We start from the raw sequence: 18744 nt of genomic DNA on the forward strand, positions 1-18744 counted from the left end.
TAATTTTTTGTTGGTGGTGTTTATTATTATTATTATTATTACTACTACTACTACTACTATATTTATTTATTGTATTTTGCAGTGTTGGGCAATGGAAATCGGGACTTTAAACTTGGTAGTGAAATGTTCTACCACTGAACTATATCCCTGAGCAGTTTTTTAATATAGTGAAAAAAATTAGAGAAGGAAGGAATAAATCATTTATATTGACCCTACACTAGTTATGGGTTAAAAAAAATGGGGTGATGCACAACAGAGAACACAGTGGGACCGAATGGCCGAAAGGAGAGGTCACCACTGCTTCTGGATCGGCTGTTCACAAATAGCCGATCCAGAAGCACCAAGAAAAGGAATTGAGTTAAGATTTTACAGACATTATAGATTGTGAATTGGGCTTTTGATAGCAACTTGTAGTTTGGTACAGGCTGACTTCCCATTTATCATCCACTCTAGTCTCAGGATCTTGTAATGACATTTAGGACATTTTAGAAATGTTATCACAGGCATCCACTGGGGATCCTAGTATATCCCCCCTGTGGATAAAAGGAGATTACTGTTGTTAGGATTCTGCCACTCCAGCTAGATGACCCCACATGCACAGTTCAGAAGCTAAGCAAGGGTTCTTATGTCTTATGTCATCAGTGCACTGTGTGATTGCGCAAATGCGCGTGGCACGGTCCCACAATCTGCGCATGTGTGGCCCAGCTGCACATGTGCAGGGGAATCCCTAAAAGCTGGACACCGACTCCTCCCCTCTTTCTTCTGCTCTCTCCTCCTCCCCCCTCTGCAGTGTCTTCCACAGGCCTGGTCACTCTTTTCTGTCTCCTCGCCTCCTAATAAAGCTCTGAAACTGGGTTTTGTTGTACCTCGTGACCTTTCTCAACAGGTAAAAGCACTGTATTTAAAGCCAACAACTGTACTTGCCTTAGTATCTTCCTTTTCCCTCATCTTGATCATAATGTGGTCAGTTAGGATGATTGGTCGCTGTTTGTGGGCTGAGTTGAATCATCTACAGGTGACCTCCCTTATAAAATCCTCCTCATTGGAATCTATTTTGTTCTGTTGTAGCCCTGCCCCCGCCAGGTGCCGCCCATGTTGGCCCCACACCTTTCACCACAAGCCTAGGCCAAGCCAGAGCTAACCTGGCTGAGAAACTCTCTCAGTCCTAGGGCTTCAAGAGCCCAAGTGATTGGAACACATCACCCGGCTTGGGACCCACCTCTGTGAGTCAGCTTCATTAGCCTGTTTTTATGGAAGTCCAACCCGTCACACTAGCTCAGAGACCTTCGGCTAAGATGCTTCCTGTCCCTCCAGTTCAGATGCAGTCCTGCTTCTGCTCTCTCAGAGCTTTGCTTGTCTGTCCCTACCCAGAATCCTCTCTGCTCCTGACAAGTGGCTACTTCTCATTTTCCTTTTCCGGAAGGCTTCCTGACTCATGTGAACAAGCTTGCACCCCCACCCCATCCCAATACAGTCTCTGCCTTGTGGTGTCATTTTAATTTCAAACCCTTTATTACAGATTATTTTATTTTCTTCTGTCCCTTCACTGAAATAACAGCTCTCTGCCTGCCTGCGTGTGTGTGTGTGTGTGTGTGTGTGTGTGTGTGTGTGTGTGTGTGTGTGTGTGTGTTGGGGTGGGGGACATTTCCTCCAGTCTGGAGTTTGAGTCCATGGTCTCACATTGCTGGGGCAAGTGCTCTACCATTGAGCTACACTCCCAGTTCTGTTCTGTGTTCTTAGGCTATGTATATGAACACTTCCCACGCCTTTGCTAAATGAGGGAAAATCTCTAGAGCCAGTCTTTGTGGGTAGTACAGGTTTGTAATCACAACTACTTGGGAGACCAAGGCAGAGGGATTCCAAGTTCAAGACCTTCCTAGACTATCAAGTGAGTTCAAGGCTAGCCTAGGCAACTTAGCACAACAGTGTCTCAAAAAAAAAAAAAGTAAAGATAGGCCTGGTATGTAGCTTTTAGTATCGCATATATCTGATACTTGACAGAGCTTTCACATGCTAATAGGCAAGATATATGTATTGTTTGTCATGACTAGTGGTATTATGAATTGGTACTGCTTATGAAAGTATAAATTTGGTAATGTACATCAAGAGCTTTTTGCAGTGCTTTGGGGGAGATAGCTAAGTCAGAAGAGCGCTATCCTGGCAAGCATGAGGACCTGAGTTTGGCCCCTAAACCTATATAAAAATGCCAGGCATGGGGGGATTACATGTGCTTATAATCTCAGTGCTAGGGAGGTGAAGACAGGTGGATTTCTAGGGATTGCTGTCGAAGGAGCCTCATTATGAGCCTGTTGGTGAGCTCCAGGCCAGTGAGAGCACCTGCCTCAAAGGGAAAGGATGGATTCCAGAGAATGACACTGAAGTCGCCCTCAGGCTTGCACATGCATGCACACACAATACCTGCACACACACACACACACACACACACACACACACACACACACACTGAAACTTAAAAAAATTAATGCTTTTAATCCCCTAATTTAATTTTTGAGAAATACATAAAAAAATTAATCAGTGACATTGTAAGAGATTTAGAGACAAGATGCAGATTTTTAAAGAAAAAAAATGGAAATAAATGAACATCTACTTCAAACTTAAGTCCTTTCCCACTTGATCCTACCAAGCTAAATATTAAGCTTCATGTCACATGGATTGCTGTTTCCCACCGGCCCTGGCAGAGCTGAGAGCTGCTAGTGTCTCAGCCAAGAGCACTCAGGTGGTCTGGCAGAAAAGAGAGGAAGACAGGAAGTCAGCTGCCTTTTCAGGGCTAGAATGAGGCCATTCTCATGCTGTCCATAACCCTGGAAAGCGTTTCTAGTTCACTGAACTGCTGATGGAGATTAGCTCTCTAATAATTGCTATTCTAACTAGAGATTAAAAACCATGAGGAAAGCAACATTGTTGTAGCTTGACACAACAATGCACACTGCACATTCCAACCTATTTATATAAACTTCAGTAATGAGCCCCGTTGCTAAAATTCCTTGGGGGGGGGGAGGGGAAGCATAGCAACTTCTACTCCTCCTCCTCCTAAGGTTGCAATGGCAAACCAGAGAACGATTCCACCCGAGTTTACTCTGAGGAACCAGTAATTTTCTTGGACTTCCTTACAGATTATAGATGAGAGTACCTTCAGGAGTGTGGCTGCTTCTCTCTCAAATAGTCAACAAGCCCAGCTGGGATGATCTTAACAACCTGCACATCTGAACTCCTGAAGATAGGGGCTATTTGGCTATTTGGCTCAATGGACAGCCACAGACAGCAGGCCTCACTTCTTTCAAGTTCCTAAGTACACATGGCCCTAGATCTCCTGTTCCCTTTTCCAGAGCTGTAGCCCATAGCCAGCAGCAACAGCGGCAGATACCCGACCCCACTGGAAAGGCAGCAGAGCAGGGAAGAAGAATACTACACAGGAAGAGTTTAAGCACATGCCGTCAGTTCCATCAAATCAGCATATGGTAGAAAGGTTGATAAACCAACTTTCTCTAATGTGCTGCAGCCCAGCAGAATCCTGTCTGAGGAACAGGGATGGAAGAGTTCAAAAGGGAAGCTCTACACTTGCAGATTACCCATAAGCAAATAAGAGAAAGAGCAAAAGCATTGTGAGAGGCAAAGTTAAATTTCAAGTTTTAATGACTATGCCTCAGAGAGCCATGAAACAAAAATGCCTCTGATCTGCAAGCCCCTTGCCCAAGGATAGATAGTTCCTGAAATGCTGGAGGCTATTGTTTAAGGGAGATAACAAGCCACATGTTTTCATTCCCCTAAACAAGTTTACTGGACCCATCTGCACAGGATGTGCTTGATCACATGTGGGCGGGAGGTTCACAGGCAGGAAATACGTCAGGATGTGTGCTTGCCCCTGATTGGACCTGATGGGAAATACTTAAGCCACTGCAAAACTTGATTCAGGGCCATTTTTTTTTTTTCTGGGAAAGCAGAGATGGACTTGGCCAGAGCCCATCTACCTGGCCAGTATTTAATTAAAGTTTGCTTCAAATTTGGCTTTAAACTGTGGTAGTGATCTTATTCTTGATTGGTGTGATTAATACCACCCACCCAACTCACCAAATGCAAAGAATAACAACAAATCCAAAATCAAAATGGAAATCACATTTCATCTTCTTGTGTCCTGTGTGCTGCATTCTGGAAACACCCTCAAATTATAATACCACAATGACACTTGGCTTTATAAAACATCTTTACTTAAAAACAGGGCCTCATTGGGTCTATCAACATCATTATACATGTCACACATAAATACACCTAACAGTTACAACACAAAACATGACTGACATAAAATGATCACTGGCGAGTGCTTGGCAATGTTTTACTAGAAATAAATATTTAAGTCACAGGTACTCTCTGCTGATATTAAATTCCATCAAACAAAAAGTTTGTTGGGTAGATTTAAGGGGGTTTGTTAGGCCTCTATGAGGGTAAGAAAGCAAGGCCTAAGCAGGGCAGTTGTGGCACATGCCTTTAATCTCAGCACTCAGGAAGCAGCGGCAGATAGATCTCTGAGTTCAAGACCAGCCTGATCTGCATAATGAGTTACAGGACAGCCAGGGCTACACAGAGAAACCCTGTCTCAAAACAACAAAACAAAAACAAAAAGAGAAACCTGAGGAATCACATCCTAGCTTAAGGTAGGCCCAGCACTCAGCTTGAACATACAAAGTTATTTAACACAGTGAGTTTTATATACATATATTCTTCTCTGTGCTGCTCTCTGAATTTCACATAATTTAAAATAAGAAGGCACACATAGCAATGAAAATTCTATATAAACAGTTAAATCTCAGCTTTAAATACGAAACAAGCTTCATACAGTTTTCTCTAGGAAAGTCCCTCTTGTATGGGGTTCAACAGTGTTCACATTGTGCAGCGATCTCCTAGGGAGTAGCCAGACGTGAAGAAGACCATCTCTGAGACACCGCTGGGATGCCTGTGAGTGACGTGGCCTCAGTAATACATGTTCTTATCCCACCAGCCTGTGGAGGTAGAGAAGGGTGAGTCAGAGGGAGCCGGCCTGCAGGAGGTGGCGCCCAAGCATCCGCGATCCTATTTCTGGGCTTGGGGTGTACTTCATCGGCCAGGTGCTGGCCTTGCACAGCTGGTCTGGTTTCCAGCTCAGCAAAACAAAAACTGAATTCATTTATCTCATTACTCACTTCCAGGGTAGAGCCTGATGAAGAGTTTTCGCATCTCATCGTACACCCAAATCAAAATGGCATGGGGTACAGCCACAAACCAGTACTGAACCCTGGAAACAAAGGGAGGAACATGAGCCCTGGCTTGTCCAAAGAGATAGCCCAGACCCAGGCAGGGGCAAGGACTTTCTCTCAAATGTTCCTGCCTCGATAGAAATAGCAAATATACTACATCACACAACACAGGCCTGCCACGCCCCCTCCTTAACCTGAGATGGGACTGCTAAAATCAGCACTGGTCTTTAAGGAAACCTGTTAAATGAAATTGGTGGTGTTCCAGTTAGGCCTAGAAAATGCCTTTGGGAAATAGGAAGGTCAATGGATGGGTGTCCATAGCTTGGGGCCCATTTAATCTCTTTTAGAAGATCAGAGCAAGATCCGGTGGGAATCCTTGTGTTTATTCAGGTTGTGATAGTCAGAATAGAAGCTGGCTATCTGTGTAGCGCTCACTGTAGGTCAACTCACCTGAGCATGGTAAAACTCAGGGCTGTTACACTCCCGAGACCATAGGAGAGGATCAGTGCCACAATGATCTGTGAGGCAATCCCCACCCAGATGACTTTATTTCTGGAAAACACAGAGAAGCAAACAGATGAGGAATTTCCACATGTCTGTGGCCATGCACCCAGCAGACCATGCTACAGGCCAAGTCAACACCTCATGTATCACAGGTGTGGGCTGTTAGAGGGTCCTGAGACTCTGTAGACCCTTGTTATCCCCACATGACAGACTCATTACCCTGAGGTCAGGCATGGAGGTACCTGAAGAGTCCTTGCTGGAAGATGGAATTCCTCCGGGTTTTCCTGATGATTAGATCTGCAATTTGTTGGACCATGATGGCCACGAAGAAAGCTGTGTAGCCTGTATATTCTAGGTATTTTCTCTGATACCTTGTCTGCCAAGAGGTACAAGAGGTAGAGATGGATGAGACCATGAGACCCCCCCCCCCCCGAGGAAAACTGAAATCTGACCCCTCTTTCTCCACTTCACCCAGATTAAGTGTAGACTGTCTCCTTGTGTTGAGAAAGAAATTCTCTCTGAACAGATGGCAAGGGGAAGACACTAACTTATATCATCCCATTGTGGGGGTTGGATTGGTTACACTTCCTCACCAACTCCAGAACTAATGCAAAAAGTGAGTTTGAGAGACGAGGCTTCCCCAAAGCCAAATCACGGTCACTGGGGGGCCTTGCAGATGTTAACCGAGTAGCGTCCAAGTCTGTCTCATCAAGACTGTTCAGGAAAGTGGGGGTTCTATGACAGGATGGGAGGGCAGTGAGAAGAGAGAAGGACCAGTTGAAGAACTCTTGACTCACCCATTCCTGCCCATAGCTGTCTTCCAAATCATTTATATCATCTGTTTCCCATGCTACCCTCAGGTTGATGAGAGAGGTGGGCCAAAAGCCCTGCTGTGCGTAGACAGTAAAATACACGAGGAAAGCTCCCAGGGCTTGCATGAGACCTGAGAGAGAGCCAGAGATTCAGATGTGAGTGCTGGACGGGGCCCAGAGAGCCGACCGCGCCCCTGCCTAGGACTGGGATGCGTTATTTGGGAGGGCTCTTGGATAATGAGGCATGGGCAGGGGGATGACCAGCAATGACACTCCCTCCTCATACCAATGTGCAGGTAAGAGTAGATGGCAAGCTGCCTGTTCACCAGTCTGTCCTTCTTCTTGTGGCGAGGCTTCCTGTTCATAATGTCACTTTCAGCTTTCTCATAGGCCAAGGCAATGGAGGGAATCTAGAGAAGGAAAGACCCCATGAAACCAAACCCTGGAAGGAGAGTGATAGCAAGCAAGGGTGGGCCAGAGATGGGAGTAAACGGGTGGTGGAGATGGGGAGTGGGGGTGCATCCAGGGTGCAGATCACAAAGGTGCCTTGTCTATATGGGATTTACAAGCCCCCAGCTTTAAAAATCAGGCTGTTTTTTGGGCTGAGGGTGTGGTCAGTGGCATCACGGTGCTTACTAGAAGTATAAGTGAGGCCCTGGGTTAAGAAAAAGAAAGAAAAAAGAAAAAAAAAGAAGTAAGTCTGCTTTTTAAAATCCCCATGGTCCTGGCAATTATAAATAGAGCTCATTATAAGATAAAACATCATCTTTCCCCTTTGCATGCATCTAGATCACAAAACAATGTGATAGAACAGTGCTGCTCTCACAGATCCCATCACTAAGAAAACCCTTCAAAGACAGACCCCTATCCCCACTTCCAGACTTCCCAATTTGGGAGGTATAGGCTAGGCTAGGGAATTTGTATTTCAAAACTGGCCCACACTTGGAGAATCACTGTAGGATGAGAAAATGAGCAAACGTAGAAGGGATTGAAATACTGGAATATGGATGCATGCTGTTTAGGAAGGGTATCTCAGTTCCCCCCTCAAAGACAAAAATATTTTGTTTTCCTCATAAAGCAGGAATCAGACCTAGGTGCTATACAAAAGTGGGGACCAAGGCCATGGTCAAGGCCACTTTTGTACTGTGACTTTGGCTTGCTCTCTGTTGCTTTTTTCCTCCTTATCCTGGGTAAGCCAGGCTTTCATATGAGGGCTTTCGTGGACCTTTGTTTAAATGGAAACAGGCTGGAAAAGGGGGAATCTTAAATGAGTGATGGTTGGAAATAACAACAAAACCCTGAAAATGCCAAACACACACAAAAGATCCCCGCAAGAGCCCCAACCAAACAATAGCAAAAGCCAAGCCCATATTTCATTGTGTGTTTAGTGAGGCACTTCTGGTTTACAGTTTTCTAACTTATTATGGGGTGACTGTGGGCTATCACCTTAAGGTACTACCTCTTCCCCAGAGCATTAATGTTGATTGCTTCTCCAAACCATAGGAATTGAAACTGATGATGGCATATTCTTGGAGAGAGCCAAAACCATGTCTTTTAAAGGAAAAAAAAAATCAGTTCTGGAGCTCAAGTCCACCGAGCTATACTCCCAGCACTGATTCTTATCTTAAAAATCTTATTCTGGAATGAAATGATTTTCATCTCTAAACACTTGACAGGTGTCTCTAGTCCATTGCTGGGAAGCATGGTCTATGAACCAGCAGAATAAGTGTCACCTGGGAGTTCATTAAAGATGGAGAAATGGCCCCATGGTACAGACATGAGAAGCATTGACTTTGTCCATCATGTGACTCTTGGAGGCAACAGGTATGACCTTTCTATCCCCGGAGTTACTATCAGATCTTTTAGTACCACTTACAATGTCTGTGCCCAGGTCGATGAATAGAATAGTAATGGTGCCAATGGGCAGGGGGAGCCCAGCAACGATGTAGATCAAAAAGGGACAGAGCTCAGCAATGTTCTTGGTCAGGGTGTAGGCAATGGTCTTCTTCAGGTTGTCAAAGATCAGGCGACCTAGGGAAGATGTGTCTCTTTATAGGATTTGCTTCTAGTCCCCCGGGGAAACCTGGCTATCAGGAAGACACCCTGAAACCCCACTCACCTTCCTCCACCCCCGTGACTATGGATGCAAAGTTGTCATCCAGCAAGACCATGTCCGCTGCATTTTTAGCAGCATCAGAGCCCGCTATTCCCATAGCAATCCCGATGTCTGCCTTCTTGAGGGCCGGAGAGTCGTTCACTCCATCTCCTGTCACAGCCACAACTGCATCCTGTGGGGACCCAGTGAGGAAACAGGAGTGAGGCAGGGGAAGGGACCACGGATCCACCAGAAAGCGCTCCCCTACCCCTCTTGTCTTGAGGCTGGAGAACTACCAGAGCCAAAATGGGAAGGAAAGATAAAGATGGCCAATCTTGGAAGCCAGGAGAAGAAGCTCTGACACAGACATATGCAAATGAAGAAATTAAAACAAAACTCCAGTGCATATTCCCAAACAAAAAGAGGTGTTTTGTAGAGTCAGGCTTACATATTGATGGGTTCTGAACATACAGACTTCAACTACCCAAATTTAGGAAAATTTTGGAAAACAAAACAAAACTGGTTATGGTAGCATATACTTGCAGTACATGAAAAGTTGAGGAAAGTTGTGAGTTTGAAGCCAGCCTGGGATACACAGGGAAACTTTGACTCAATAAACAAAAGCAGAGAGAGAGAGAGAGAGAGAGAGAGAGAGAGAGAGAGAGAGAGAGAGAGAGAATATTGAAAAAAGGAAATTGCCTCTATAGTGAACATGCACAGATTTTCTTGACATTATTTCCCCCAAACAATATGGACTATCAGGTGTTTATGCAACATTGACATTATATTAGGTATTATGAATCATCTGGAGATGATTTAAAATACATGGGATGTGAGTACTTTCTGTACAAATATTAGTTAATTTTACAAATGCAACTTGAGCAACGATGTGTTTTGTACTTGTAGGAGTTCCAGGAACTACTTCCTCACAGCTACCAAGGAATGACCATTTCTTATGTCTCGTTTCCTTTGTTATATATATTTCCATTTAGAAAATCTCTATCTACACCCTACCACAGTAGTAAGTGCTTGCGTGGCTTCTCCACCAGAGCCCGTGTTCTTGTGATAAAGAAAGTCAGAGACTGTATGGCTGTGGGATGGTCTCAAGGGTTAATAGAACATCAGTCCTCCTTACATCTGCTCCACATTTCCCAGTGGATAGCCAGGTCTTCGCAGACACCTGGGAGCTGCTGTTGACCCACCTGCCTCTGACAGCCCTCCACGATGATCAACTTCTGCTGGGGCGATGTCCGAGCAAATACGATTTCTTGGTAGTTGATTAAAAGCTCATCTAGTTGTTCTGGGGTCATGTCCTTCAGTTCCATGCCGGTCACCACAGCGGCTTTAGCTTCTCTAGAAAGGCCAGAATAAACCGGATGAAGCCAAAGGGCAGCTTTTGTGTTGAAACCCAGTTCTGTACATGGTTTCTGTTCCAAGGTATTAGGTGAGGCTAAAACAGGAGACCATTTCCCGTTGTCCTATGACAATGGGAATAAAATGTCAAATAGCCCCTTCCTTCTAGAAATGGGTGAGAAATAGTGCTTCCTGGGGCAATACTTTGCAACACAGGAAGAGTAGAAAATTGGCTGTTTGGGATGAGTACAGAACTCAGAGATTAAAAAGCTTGCTGAAATAGTCATTAAACCCTGAGTCTGATCACCAGCACCTCAAAACAAACACACAAACCCTGCCTGTCCTTATGTTCCGGTCCCTGGACTTCCATATGCTGATACACATATGTAAGACACCTCTTTGTTGTCTTGGGTTTACAGAAGCTCACTGTTTGCAGTGTGCTATGTTGGGAGAAGAGTTGACTGAAGTCTTTGAGCATAACCGTTACTGACTGACTATAGAAATAAGGCTCTTGGGGAGTGGTTCTCAACCTTCCTCATGCTGCGACCCAATACAGTTCTTCATGTTGTGGTGGTCCCCCCAACCATAAAATTATTTTTGTTGCTACTTCATAACTGTAATTTTGCTACTGTTATGAATCATAGTGTAAATATCTGTGTTTTCCTGTGGTCTTAGGTGACCTTCGTGAAAGGGTCGGTCAAGCCCTGAAGGGGTTTCAACCTCCCAGGTTGAAGACTGTTGCTCTGGGAACTCTTGATTATGCAGATATGAATGGGCTACTACTCCTCTGATGAGCTCTTCAGGTACTTTCTGCAATTCCCTGAGCAGACTCTAGGATCACTTACTTGGTTTGCCAATAAGGCCAAGTCCAGGACCTGCCTGGACTGAGTCTATCAGGTCGATCTCAGTCCTTGGGGGAGGCCTTGCTCTGGAGGAGATGGGAATTGGGGTGGGCTGGGGGGAAGGGGAGGGGGCGGGAAGGGGGAGAACAAGGGAATCTGTGGCTGTTATGTAGAATTGAATAGTATTGTAAAATAAAATAAAATAATAATTAAAAAAACTTTCAAAAAAAAAAAAAAAAAGGCCAAGTCCAGCCTTCAAGGTCAAGTATGGCTAGCAAGGTCAAGCACAGCTTGAGCTGTTGAACTTTGAGTCTTCTTGGGTTCTCCCCTCCCACCGACTGGAGTCCTTGGCTTCTGAGACACTAATACTTCCACTGCCTTAAGGAACGGGCATTTCTCACTTGAACTTCCCTTGGCCAATACTTCACATTTCAGCCTTCAAATCTCAGCTTAAATACCGTAGGCACAAAATATTGCATGCCTTATTCTTTATGTCTTGTAAGTTTTCAGTCTTTCACATTTGTTCTTCCTGTTGATACCAAGTGCTGGAATTCTAGCTCTTGGTTCAAGGTCTTTCTAATTGCTAGTCTAAACTATCATGAGTATACGGCAGCACAAATTGGACTCAACATTAAAGGAAAAGAAGATGAAAGAGGATGTAGGGTGGATCTGGAAGGAGTTAGGGGAGGAGGGGGGAGCAAATATGTTCAAAATACATTATATGCATGTATAAAATTCTCAAAGAATTAATAAAAATGTATCTTTAAAAAGTATATCAAGGCAAGCTAAGAAGGAAACATATTTCCTTCCTTCTTATAGCTGCCTCAATGTGTGATTACGTAGGTGACTATGGAGCCAGAGCTGACGAAGCAGATAAATAAAAATATTGACAAAAAGTGTGCACTTGTGCTGGGGATGTGTGTGGCCTTGTGATAGAGCACTAATCTAGGTTTGACAAAGTAAACAAACTAAATAAATAATCCATTTCGCTCCTGGTCGATGTGGTGACTGGCATGAAAATGTCATCCTATTACTGATCATTCTAAACAAATAAACTAACCCCATCCTGTTTTTGCAGAGTTTTTGATTTATACAAAAGAGTGATGGCAAGTCTCGGGTTACAGGCAATTGTTGCTGTGCCCAGAGGCTGTCACTGTTGTACCCTACCTGGTAATAATTTATTATCTAATAATAAATAAACAATATTAGGTATTAATATTTAATATTAGGTAAAATAAATAATTATTAGGTAATAATAATATTATGGTAATCCGGGTCATTGTTCTTTCCTTTCTCCCTTGATTAGTAGAACTACACATTATGAAGTCAATTGAATATTAAAAAAAATGCCAAAGATGCTCACTGTCAAGGGGTGATATGCATGAAACCAGGATTCTCAACATCCTTAATTCTACAACTGGGTCAGTAGCAAATAATTTCAGCTGCTCTTTATTTTTCTCTTCTAAATTGGGCATGAAGTTTCCAGATCTGCTGTCCTGTGCTGTACAATGTCTTCAATCAATGACACAGGATCCATAAGAACATCTTGTCTGGTGATGCTATCTTAATTTCTTTTTTTTTTTAGATTTACTTATTTATTTATTTATTCATTATGTATACAGTGTTCTGCCTGCATGTATGACTGCAGGCCAGAAGAGGGCACCAGATCTCATTACAGACGGTTGTGAGTCACCATGTGGTTGCTGGGAATTGAACTTAGGACCTCTGGAAGAACAGGCAGTACTCTTTAACCCCTGAGCCGTCTCTCCAGCCCCTTTAAAATTGGTAGGTTTTTTTTTTTTGTCCTGGATCTCACTCTGTAGACCAGGCTGGCCTTGAACTCACAGAGATCTGCCTGGCTCTGCCTCCCAAGTGCTGGGATTAAAGGTATGTGCCACCACCGCTCAAATATTTTTTTAAATTTATTTAACTTTATTTTATGTGCATTGGTGTGAAGGTGTCAGATCCCCTGGAACTAGAGTTACAGACAGTTGTGAGCTGCCATGTGGGTGCTGGGAATTGAACCCAGGTCCTCTGGAAGAACAGCCAGTGCTATTAGTCGCTGAGTCATCTCTCCAGTCCTCACTATCTAGCTTTCTCTAGACACACTCTTGGATATTCACCAAACAATAAAATTACCTTTTATATAAGGCATAGCCTATTGTTAAGCTACACCCAACTTTACTTCATTGAATTTTGAAATACCAGACAAGGGTATCAGTGCAGTGCTTGGCAGGAATGGTTGCTCAATAAAATTTTCAGTGAACAAATGAATGTAAACTATAAATCAAGCCAACATAGCTCTACCCTGCGAGAATGTTAGTCAAAAGGGTAATTTGTTCCCACTAGCAAAACTCTTGAACGTCGACAGGCCCTCATGGGTAAGAACTTGACCTTCTGCTCCATTGGTTCTTGGTTACCTTTTGTTGACTCGCTCCACAGGGATACCTCGGCGTTTTGCAATGTCTTCCACGGTCTCATTGTTGGCGGATATGATTCCCACGCTTTTGGCAATGGCTTTGGCTGTGATAGGATGATCTCCTGTAACCATAATAACCTAGGACACAGACCGCAGAAACGCGTGAGTAATGGCTTTACTGGCTAAATTGGGATTGTGGGTCAATATTTACTAAGATACTGCCTGCTCTCGAAGGACCTAGAGAGTGCTGTGATTTTGTTCGTGGGCAATTCTGCATCTCAGACAGCACTGTTTCTGAAGGATGTGGTGGTCCTGTGTGGACCACCCCACCTTTGCCCAGACTTCTTCCATATACCCCCTGATGCCAGAGGAAGCCTTCCCCTTTATTATAATTTCCTTCATAAAAGGGCCTATAGGTGTCTCCTAGAGACAGTCTTGTGCTGCTATCACAGTAATATAATTCACATTTAGCTTCCATATCATGAAGACAAATGGATTATGGAAAATAAAGTACTAAAACCCTTTATTATCTATCATAGTCTAGGACAATATAACGTGCAATTCATGGCACCAGCAAGTTCTTCTCACTGTAGGTACTGCGTTGGTTCATCCCACACAGACATTGTCTTGCTTTTTGAGGACAGTTACCAAAATTTTAGCAGAGTGAAGGAAGAGGTCCAAATCGGGAATGACAATGTTCACCCGAAGAGAACTAAAGACTGCCGATCTCCTATGACATTTTTTCTTAGCCAGGGATATAACATAGAGAGAGGAAAATATAACACTCACCTTGATGCCTGCACTCCGACATTTGGTAACTGCATCCGGGACAGTGGACCGAGGGGGATCGATCATGGACAGAAGCCCCACAAAGCAGAGGTTGGAAGTGGGAAAGTTTATGTTGTCTACATCAAATGTGTAGGTTTGGGGAAATTCATCTGCTGGCAGGTAGAGGTGACAGAAACCTGAAAGTGGCAAGCACTTTGGAGTTAATAAAGCCAGGATAAAGTATGACAGAGGATGAAGAGTTGAGGGGTTGTTGTGTGGCTTGGTGGTGGAGGACATGCTTAGCATGTGCGAGGAACTAGGTCTGATCCCAAAGCAGGAAGAAGATGACATGATGATACATGCTCAGTCCTTTACTATTTTACCAATATCTAGCATGTACCAACAATTGTTTAATCCCTTCAATTCCATAATGCATGTTTTTTTTTTTTGTTTGTTTTTGTTTTTTGAGACAGGGTCTCTGTGTAGTTTTGGTGCCTGTCCTGGATCTTGCTCTGTAGACCAGGCTGGCCTCGAACTCACAGAGATCCACCTGCCTCCCAAGTGTTGAGATTAAAGGCATGTGCCTCCACTACCTGGCCATAATGCATATTTTTAAATAAAGACACGCTTCATCTAATTCCACTCAAAAGTTATGTCCTGCGTTTTTGTCAGGTGTTCCATGCTATGGTCTAGAGAATAACAACTAAGATAAGTACAGGGGGACATGCCTTACTTCTGAAGATGTCTCTGTGTGGTGGTGGGAACTAACAGCTGGAGACAAAACATGCATAGAGCTGCACTTCAGCCCCCGAGAGAGGCAGAACAGAGCATGGGTGCTTTCCAGGGAAAGAAGGCTGGAGCGAGGAAACCATTTCAGGAGAATAAGCAAGCACATGGAAGGGACTAACTCTGGGTCTCTGGGGAGGGCAGAAAATTCAGTCCTAAGTAAGATTAGTCCAAGAGTAACCGGGTAGAACCATCCTTTTCTCTGAGCTATCCATCTCTGGGGCTGAGGTCAAAGGCATTCCTGTGTCTGAAAGAACTCCCAGATCACATGACTTCCATCAGTTTGTACATCAAATAATCATCACCACGGCTCACTGCTTCCCACATTTCAGTAAGTAGGCCAAGAGGTCAAACAGGAGGTCCCTGGAGTGACTTAGTCAGATGGGGGCCAATCTTTTGCTGGAAAGATTGCTTGGTGCTGTGGGTTACGCAGGGTATGTTTAAATCATTAGCATCTCATCTGTGCATTTTATCTTCTGTACAAACTCAAATAGCCTGTGGAAACACACATTCCACAGATTCCCAGTCAAGTGGCAAGCACTCTCAGGGCATTTAACGAATCTTATCATCAACAGTGGCTGTGAATTCACGGTTCTGTAGTTCTGAATAGGTGCCATTCAGTCAGCTCATGATTCTGCCAGTGGAACACACTGCCTCATCACACCACTTCAGTGGTGGAATTTCTAAAGTTCTTTCCACCTCTAATATCCCCTGTCTCAGGTCCTTAATCACCTTTTCCCTACTTGTAAAATGAGGTCAATAATCATTTTAAAGTCACCATTCCCTTCTAGGGAGTTGCTGAGTCTAACCAGCTGCCTCACAGAGTCCCGTCACGTGACCTTCATACTCCCACCACCTTGCTTATATCAAATACCTACCCCAATCTTGTTTTGTGAAACGAAAGCTGTCACCTCTGGATGAGCGCAGGGTCTCTCCTCTCACTGCCTCCAGCCAGGATGATCCCTAACCAACCCTGGCTGTAACTGTGACCAGCTCACCCCTGTGGCCAAGCTTTCAGCACTTCCCCTAACTGTGAGACAAGACACCAGCTCTTCGGCACGGATTTAATGACTCTACATCGTGGCCTCAGCTTATCTCCCCCATCCTGCTTCCTGCACCTGCTCCGTCTCACCCATCCTGCAGCGCTGCATGGACCACTTGCTCCACCGTATGCACAACTCTCATCCCTCTCTTCTTCCTCTTAGCCTTTGCGGTTCTCTCACGTGGACGCTTTCCTCCTTCCATTCCAATACTGCAACTCAAGGCCCAATTTAAAATGTGACTTCTTCTCTCAGGTCCCCGACCGTGTCTGGCATGAAGCCCGTCCTCCCCAGTGTAATCATGCCGCAATCCCTTCCAGGTTTCTCCCTTGTTTCTGTATTTTTCTCTTTTTCAGTGCTGGGGATCGAACCCAGGACCTCACACATGTTAGGCACACTCCAGCCCCTCATATTCTTCTTCCTATGATCCATATGGTGTGCCATGGCTACTCTGCTGGCTACTGGGACTTCTTCATGACTCTCAGGAGACGAACCCAGCTGTTCTACTACACTCACCCAACACACGCTCGCCCAGGCCTCCCAGCTCCATGTAGGCGGTGTGGAAGGCGTCGGCAGAGCTCTTGTCCAGTGGCTGCTCCTGGCCGTTGATCATGATGGTGCTGCACTTCTCTAAGATTCTCTCGGGAGCCCCCTTCATCACCATGAGGAAGCGTTTGTCATTAGGATCCTCTGTCTCATGTATGGAGAGCTGGGAGGGCATGGATTGGGCAGGTTAGATATGGCATCTTTACCATAGATAATTAGCAACAGGATGGGTGGGGGGAACATCAATTTGTCCTCAGAGAGTAAAAGAAGAGGAAGAACCATGGCACCCCCAAGCATGGCCTATCCTTTGGCATTTGTAACTAATTAAAAAGATAACATCTAGATTTGGGTGGCCAGAGGGGCATGCTGAGCTGGAACCCACACTAGGTGAAGCTTGTATTTCAAACAGACACTGGCCCTTTAAGGCTCTTTGAGGAGGCCAGATGCACCCCTCAGGCTGAACAACCTCTGGACAGAGGTATTGTGAGAGTCCTTGTCTTGCTTCTCCTTCCCAATGGTGAGCAGCCATCTTTTGTATGTGCACTTGTATGTATATATCTGGGTGCACATGTGTGTTCAGGTGTACATATCTATGTGTGTATGACATTCATACGCAAATGCATGTTTGTGTGTGGGGAAAATATGTAAAAGCTAGAGGACAACTTGGGTGTTATTCCCAGGTGCCATCCACCTTGTTTTTCAAGGGTCTCTGTTGGCTTGGAGTTCACCAATTGGCCAGAATGGTTGGCCAGTAAATTCCAGAGATTTGTCTGTCCCTGCCTCCCCGACCCAGCTTTTGTATGTGAGTTCTGTAGATCAGACTCAGGTCCTTATATTTGCCAGGTAAGTGCTTTGCTGACTGAGACATCTCCCTGGCCATAAGCAGCCACTTGCAGATGCTGAGCTGCCAAGGCCAGTAGGAATTCCTATGCCTCTCTGTCTCAGGGTGGATCTAGTGTTACTATCTGGACATAAGGGAAAACGGTGGAAGTTCCAAGAAGAAGAAGGCATTATAAGCAGTCTTTAGGAGCCAGCGATGCAGCAGAGTTCACAATTTTACACAAATATTCTTGATCCAGCAACTCTGCTTCTAGAATCATCTTGTTAAGATAATCATCCCAATAAAATATATATAGATCATCACATATAATGATCAAATGGCTAAGTCTGCACATTATGCAGGCACCACCCAGAGACAGACAGACGAAATAGTTTCAGAGAGACGTGTGTGTGTGTGTGTGTGTGTGTGTGTGTGTGTGTGTGTGTGTGTGTAGTGTTGGAAATTAAACTCAAAACTTTGTAAATGCAAGGCAAGTGCTCTACCATTGAATCAGATGCCCAAGGACAGTAAACCTTTGAAATATTTTTGGAGAAAATAAGATATAAAGAAAATTGCCACAACTTTGGGATTAACTGTTGATTTGAAATCAGTAGTTGATAGATTCTGAGTTATCAGAAATGAATATGATTAAAAAAATAGAAAATAGGTTTGCCAGTTTCCTTTTTTTAGTGACCAAGAAAAGACATCAAGTCAACCAATTAACCAACCCAAACTCAACCGAACCCAATCTAACTAACTCAAACCAAAAAGCTTCCTGTTGATTGCCGTCATCACCTTCCTTTTCAGAATAGTAGGGCAGAGCTTGTCTAACACACGTGAGACCCCCACCATGGTTCAATCTCCAGCACCACAAAGAGAAGCTCTAGAGTCAAGTGTGGTGGCACTTGTCATGGTCATACAATGATGACATCACTTAGCATGACCACACTTTATTATTATTTAAAGCCAAAACTACACCCCTCACTCTCAGCATGTGATTCTGTAGAAAATCCCATCTGCAGCAGGACACTGCACAGACAACGTATCTATCAAGAGGATAGAAATGATTAATTACTATCCATTGATGTAGTGATTCAAGGCACCTAGGCAATGATGGCCATGTTCTTCCTGAGCAATGGGTAGAAAGGAGGTCCCAAGCAATGGTATATGGAGTAGGAATAAAACACTAAATTAAAAAAAAATAAAACCCAAACATTTGTCTGGTCCTCAGAAGGATTTGTCTTCTTCAAGGGCAGTCTCAGGCAAGCTGTCTTCATGTGGCACGCTTGACATTTCTGCATCTGTGCAGTAGACTCTATGTAGATTCTAGCAACTGTCAAAACTGGTAGGTTCGCTTAGACACTGTGAGACTGTGATCTCAACCCATTCTAAGGGTTCTAGTCCTACCCTATAAATTTGGATTCTCTGGTTCTACCCCATAGATCAGTTATAAGGGATAGATTAGATAAAGTAAATAAAGTGTCTGATTTATATAATTGGTTCTCATGTC

At 44.2% G+C, this 18744-nt stretch overlaps 1 protein-coding gene across 2 annotated transcripts in view; it reads right to left on the reverse strand.

The window, feature by feature from the left end:
- Positions 1–4717: 4717 nt before the first annotated feature.
- The window catches only part of Atp12a (ATPase H+/K+ transporting non-gastric alpha2 subunit), a 25472-nt gene continuing 11445 nt past the window's right edge, over positions 4718–18744 (reverse strand). For both annotated transcript variants that reach the window (XM_028858134.2, XM_037208507.1), the window contains 12 exons: positions 16385–16577; positions 14064–14239; positions 13276–13412; positions 9863–10013; positions 8685–8853; positions 8442–8596; positions 6852–6975; positions 6551–6696; positions 5996–6129; positions 5700–5801; positions 5196–5287; positions 4718–5015 (listed from right to left, as the gene is read on the reverse strand). In XM_028858134.2, coding sequence (XP_028713967.1) covers positions 4987–5015; positions 5196–5287; positions 5700–5801; positions 5996–6129; positions 6551–6696; positions 6852–6975; positions 8442–8596; positions 8685–8853; positions 9863–10013; positions 13276–13412; positions 14064–14239; positions 16385–16577 — 1608 coding nt within the window. In that variant the 3' untranslated portion in view covers positions 4718–4986. The remainder of the gene's footprint in view (positions 5016–5195; positions 5288–5699; positions 5802–5995; positions 6130–6550; positions 6697–6851; positions 6976–8441; positions 8597–8684; positions 8854–9862; positions 10014–13275; positions 13413–14063; positions 14240–16384; positions 16578–18744) is intronic.

Source organism: Peromyscus leucopus, chromosome 9 (assembly GCF_004664715.2).
Source record: "Peromyscus leucopus breed LL Stock chromosome 9, UCI_PerLeu_2.1, whole genome shotgun sequence".
In the NCBI taxonomy this organism is placed as follows: domain Eukaryota; kingdom Metazoa; phylum Chordata; class Mammalia; order Rodentia; family Cricetidae; genus Peromyscus; species Peromyscus leucopus.